General features: G+C 43.1%; 1 protein-coding gene across 3 annotated transcripts in view; it reads right to left on the bottom strand.

Annotated features, from left to right (window-relative positions):
* Positions 1–1,794: 1,794 nt before the first annotated feature.
* WNT11 (Wnt family member 11) overlaps positions 1,795–6,000 on the bottom strand; it is a 29,218-nt gene continuing 25,012 nt past the window's right edge. For all 3 annotated transcript variants that reach the window (XM_057377024.1, XM_057377022.1, XM_057377023.1), the window contains one exon: positions 1,795–3,612. In XM_057377024.1, the coding sequence (XP_057233007.1) occupies positions 3,438–3,612 (175 nt within the window). In that variant the 3' untranslated portion in view covers positions 1,795–3,437. The remainder of the gene's footprint in view (positions 3,613–6,000) is intronic.

The raw sequence follows: 6,000 nt of genomic DNA, 5'->3' as shown, positions 1-6,000 counted from the left end.
GTCTTTATTCCTAGTTTGTATTACAAGGAAAAGAAAGCAGGAAGCACTGTCTACCGCTCATAGAAAAACACTTTCTGAAAAATTGGAAGATGTCAGAGCATCAAGAGGGAGATCATAGAATCACAGAATGGATCGGCATAGAAGGGACCTTAGAGCTCATCTTGTTGCACACCCCTGCCTTGGGCAAGAATACCTTCCACTAAATCAGATTGCTCCAAGCCCATCTAACCTGGGTTTGGACATTTCCACGGCTGGGGCATCCTGGCAACCTGTGCCAGGGCCATACCACCCTCACAGAGAGGAATTTCTTCCTAACATCTAATCTAAACATACCTTATTTCAGTTCCAAGTCATCAAACTGTTGAGATGACCCTGATTTGCTGAATGAAGCAGGGGTGTATGAAAAGGGAGGCTGCAGTTTGTCAGACCTTGTGCATGACTCTCACCTTGAAAAGGCTCATCACCCTGGGCATACTGCTAATACAGTATGCAGCTGGTCCAGAGAAGGGCCTTGRAACTTAGAAGTTATGGCAAAAGCAGTGTAACACTGTTAATTAATAGACTAAAAGCCTAAAACATGGGCTAGGGTCACACAGACTCTTTTCTCAAAGAAGCAAAATTCAGATTAAGCCCATGATGGATTATCTAGAGGAGCCAGCAGAGATTTTGAACCTGGATACCCCAAAGTGCAAAGCTCCAAACAATTCAGTCATTTCAGGTCAGCATCTTCAGTAAACATCTGTGGCTTGAGGTGAGAAAGCATGAGGTACTGCTGTGGCTAAAGATCTGCTGTGGGTTCATTTCCCATCTAAAGGACCTGCAGATGAATAATTGATTTACTCCTTTTAATGCCAGGTGATGATTTCTTCTAACAGTAGAAAGCCAATCAAGGATCACAGGTCTGACATGGGAGGAGTGAAATGCAGTTGAAAACAATGTATCTTTAGAGCATTTCTTCCTTTTCATTATTTTTTTTTTTTTTACCAAGCAGAAAGACTCATGACATCAGCAAGGGAGCAAGAAAATGAGTTTATAAGAATGGCATTGAAATGCTCAATTTTTTCTTCAGTCAGAACATCCACACTTTGTTGGCTTCATCAGAAACTGGAATTAAAAATAAAATTCCTTAAAAGAATGAGAGTAGACAGTTTCTTTACGTATCAAATGAAGCCAAATTCTGGCATTGGAGAGSAGTGGGATTTGTGCCACCAGCCTGTCTGCATTCAGCCTAAAGACACCCACCACTCATCACATCACACCACAGAGATGTTTTAGTCCACTAGCTTTTATGGGGTGACAATAACACAAACCACTGACAAACTACCAAAGGCCTCTTTTTGCCTTCTCATGACTGGGGGAGGGAAGGAGGCAAGGAGATTAAACCCATTACAGCAAAGCAAAGTAGCTGAAGAGAGCAAAATATCTCAAATTTTGTTCTTATAACACATGATGCTTTTCTCTTCCAACTCCCCAGGGCTGCTCACACACATGTGAGAGGCAGTTGCCCCCTAGAGAGTGGCCAAGTGGGGAAAACAAAATAGAGGATTTGGAGAAAGATTGTGGTGTTACTTACACACTTCCCCCTAGGAAAGTGCCAGAGTCCCTCCACATTTGTGTAGGAGTGATTTTATGCTGCTTACAGCATTTTGCATGGGGATGGGATGGCCAAGAATGATGTAAAGGACATCAGAGCATCTGCTGCCTTCTGTTTCTGGAGCAGCATCCTTCCCCAATGTAATCTTTCATAACCAGTACACAGGGCTAGACGACCATTGGGGAAAAAAAAAAAAAAAAAAAAGCAAAGAAGGGAATCCAGGCTAAGCTAAAAGGTTCCCTGCACAGCAACTCCTGTCCATGTGCAGAAGCCAACCACCCATGACGTGAGAGCTATTAGTCCTTTTGTTATTAAGCTCCTCAGGGGCATTTGGAAATTTTGCAATGAGAGTGATCGCTGATTAAAAAACCAAAAGAGCAATGGTGACTCTTCTTTTCTCCAAGTGTTCTGTTTCATTGTCCTGGCAGTATCTTGGCTAATTCTGCTCAAAATAAGAGGCTGGGGAGGCAGGGAATAAAGGAACTTACCTATCCTATGCCAGTGAGYGCCTCAACCATAACCTTTTCCCATTCTTGGAAGGAAAATTGCTTTCCAAGCAGGAGAGTGAAACATAATAATCTAAAATTTTGCTGTTGAACCAGTAACTTCAGCATTTATTTCAATACTATTGTTAATGCTTGTTTATAATACAATCATATATTTATGTAAGAAGTAAAGTAGACAAAAGCATGAGATATAAATATTTCTGTATATCCGCATACAAAAGAAAATATGTATAGCCACAGACAGTGGTTCTCTGCTGTGGCAGGGCAGGGCCACATGAAGATCTGACAATGTTCCCATTCTTTCCTGCCATGAATAGCTGCTGCCTTCCATGGCTGAACTCCCTACAGCCAGGACCACTCTGCCCTCTGCAGTTTCTTGGGGTTGCACCAATAGTTTTGTGGGGGAAAAACAGCCAGTGGCGTATTTCCCCAAGGACTTGATGGGCCAGTGTGGAAGAATGTCAGTGACTAAGGGTACCACACCCAAAGGGCAAAGAGATAGAGAGCAGAAGCTTGCTTTTTTATTTTACTTTCCCATCCCACTGGACTTTGAGTTCACTTTGCTATTTTATCCTAATGGCTCTACCACTGTCYTGTGGACCCCATAAAGTCCTTCTTAGCCTACCCTAATCTCACTGGCTGCAGGATTCCAGGGGATTCTTTTTCATGGCTGAATTTTGTCCATCCTGGACAAATCAAGGACATATTTTCCTTCAGCAATAAATTCAAAGTCACAGACCTGTGTAAAAGAAAGATTAAAATTAGTGTTTAATTTCAGGGGATTCACCTGAAATCTTTCCACTTTTATCATTCAGAATGGATGATTCCCTGCTAAAAATTAAGTCTTTGGCAACAAAGGCAGTCATTGCTGAAAAAAATGCAGCATTTTGCCTTCTGGGATGGTCCTAATGGAGACTCAGTACCTGTGTTAGAAGGCGTAGGCAGGTGTGAGCCTTAGCTATTGTCAAACAAAAGTTGCTTTTCTTCCCCCAGGGGAAGTTTATATATTTGTTTCTCAGAATACTAAGGCACTTGAAGGCTGGACATCATTGGCAACCATAGGAAATATTTTGGAAGAAGATACCATCCCAAATGAGGTTTTGTCTTCTCAGAGAGCATTTTATTGGTAGGGGCAAACACTTGTGGGTTTGTTSCTTCTTGGGAAGTAATTTTACGTTCTTATTTTTACTGGTGTGATTGCTGCTTTTTCCCCCTACCATCTCTCCTCAAGTTTGTGTCTTTACAAGATAAATGATGTCTAGTCAAGGAAATGTTTTTTCTGAATAGTTCTGGGGTCCYGCTGCCATCTCAGCTCCCAGCTGGGCAGAGGAAGGTTTTCATTTGCACACGTATCTCTCGACAGTCCTCTCACACTTTTTACAGGTCACGTAGCAGCACCAGTGGTATTTGCAGTGRCAACGCTCCACCACTTTGTCCATGTAGGGATTGTAGCCTCTGCCACAGCACATCAAGTCGCAGCTGTCACTCCCATTGGAAGTCTTGTTGCATTGCCTGGAAGAGGGAAAATGCTGTGAGTGAGTGTAAATTCCTGCAGGGATTCCCAAAACACTGCCCTGCAGTGTTGCTGGGTCTGGCAGCTCTGCAAGACACTGGGTGAAACCAGCACAGCAAACACCCAGTCAACGCCCCCTGCACCTGCAAGAGTGGCAGGGAAATCCCTGTGCTGCACTCACATGAGCTGCTGTAACACCCAAAACAACATTAAATTCCAGTTCTGACTCTCAGAATGYTTGGCAGCATTCAGGCAAACCCGTCAGCTGGGCCAGGCTGCTCCCATACAGGCAGACAAGTAAAGTTATCACGATACCTACACAACAAAAACTGATCATTCCAAGCAATCTGTGCTCCCAGGCAGGCTCCAAAACTGTCTGAAAGGAGCTGGAAGGTGATGACACCCTAAAGAACAAACACTGGTATTTGCCCACTACTGCCTAACCTGAAAAGGACAGAGGAGGAACCCTGCAGCCAGCTACTATTTGCACAGACTCCATGCCAAAGGATCCCAGGCTGGGAAAAATCCAGAGCAGGCTCAGCCACTATGCAGCACTGACCCTATCAGGTCAATCACAACCAGTGCTAGCAAGGCTGGACTCTACACGTTTTTCCCTTTGATTGTCTCCCAGCACAGCATGAGCAGCTGTTGGCCCCACAACACCCCAAGTCCTGACCCAGGAGAAGGAAGCATGACAGGAGAACAGGGTATGATGACAAGTCACCAAAATATCACACAGACTTTCACTGCTTGTTTTGCTTCTGCTTTTAATTAAAGCCAGACTCAATGGGATAAGTCAGCTATGGTGTTGGGTTCCCTCATTTTGTCTGCCTGCCAATGAATGGCTTGAGGCTTCCAGAAGCAACTCATGAATTGAGGAATCTCTTTCAGTTATCCATTGATCACCATTTCACAGCTGTCCTCAAAAACTATCTATCCCAATTTCTAAAATATCCTAAACTGGGTCATTGTACATAGAAATGCACCAGACATTGACTTTTGAACGACATTAACCATGTCCTAGAGACACCGTTTCTCTGTAGACTGTGAAGATAACCAAGAGTGGATGGAAATGTCCATGTTTGGTCAGATGTTTGCACCTTTTGGTATATACCCAACACTATGGGGCTGTGAACTTGATGGAGTTTTGAAACTACTTCAAGAGAAGTGGTTCATCAAGTGGGGTAATTGTTGACATCTCTCCTAAATCTTTTTCTGTGTAGTTGTTTTGGACAGAAACACTCTAAGGAGTGTGAGATGAACCCTTGAGCTAAGCAGCTATTAACAGATGAAAACTGATCCACGAGATTTATAGGAATTGCTCATGAATTAATGTTTTAGGAGAAATTATGGGATTAATGAAGTGTTGAGATTTTGTTCTTGCTCTTCCTTCATTTTTTTCTGCCTTCTGTTTGTTATTCTGAATCACATTCCTGTCAAAGCTCAGTGTTTAAAGGCCCCCCACCCCAACTTGCTGTTATTTGGGAGTGTGTGTAAACATTTACAAACCTTTGAAAGACTCTACTGAAGCCAAAAGTGTGTGGCCACACCAAGCATATTTGTGTCACGCTGAACCAAAGGCCTTGTTAGTGCCCCTGTGAGCTGGGGCCCCTCCACAAGGAAACCTCCAAATARCTCCTCATAAATGTATTAGTAAATGCATTAAATATTCAGAGCAAAGGTTCAAATACAGGCATGCTGACATTAGAGGAGGGGAGGGTATTTGTCAGCTTTGCTAGTGGATGGAAAGTTTGTTGCCCAAAGGTTCACCCAGGGAGGATGGGGAGGTGGCAGAAGCATGGCAAGGGATGTGCAGTRCATCCATGTCACTTCATGCTGGGARCYCACTAAAATGGCAAARAAAAGGARTACRGRTCCACTCTGACTCCAGCTCACCACTGGGGACATTCACTCCCCAAATACATAGAGCACAAAACAGTGATTTACACCATTCAAACAGAGAGCAAAACTCTTCTACCTGCTGTATTGGGAATCTGGGATTCTCCCTTTCCCTCCATCCACTCCTGTGTTTTGCAAAAAAAAAAAAAAAAAAAAAAAAAGTGAATCTAGTAGGAGATACGCCTTTCTATATACCTTGCCCATTCCCCACAGCCTGAAACAAAGAAAAAAACAAACCAAAATCTTATTTAAAAAATCCTCAAGCTTCCCTCAGTTTGGTATCAGGAAACATTCTGGAATGGAAGGGTTGAATAGCCAAAACAAGGCTTTTGACCACATCCTAAACCTATATGGGCTACTAGAAAACTTTCCTGACTATGCCACTAAGCAGAGATTTTGTTTTCTGTTTTAAAGCATAGGCCTGGGTATGAATTATATTCATGCTTCATTAAACAAGATGAAACAGAGGGAGAACACAAAGGAGTCCA

This window comes from Malurus melanocephalus, unplaced genomic scaffold, assembly GCF_030028575.1.
Source record: "Malurus melanocephalus ecotype Western Australia unplaced genomic scaffold, MMel_1.1 scaffold_298, whole genome shotgun sequence".
NCBI classification, from domain to species: Eukaryota; Metazoa; Chordata; class Aves; order Passeriformes; family Maluridae; genus Malurus; species Malurus melanocephalus.
This window is presented reverse-complemented; position numbering and strand designations above follow the sequence as displayed.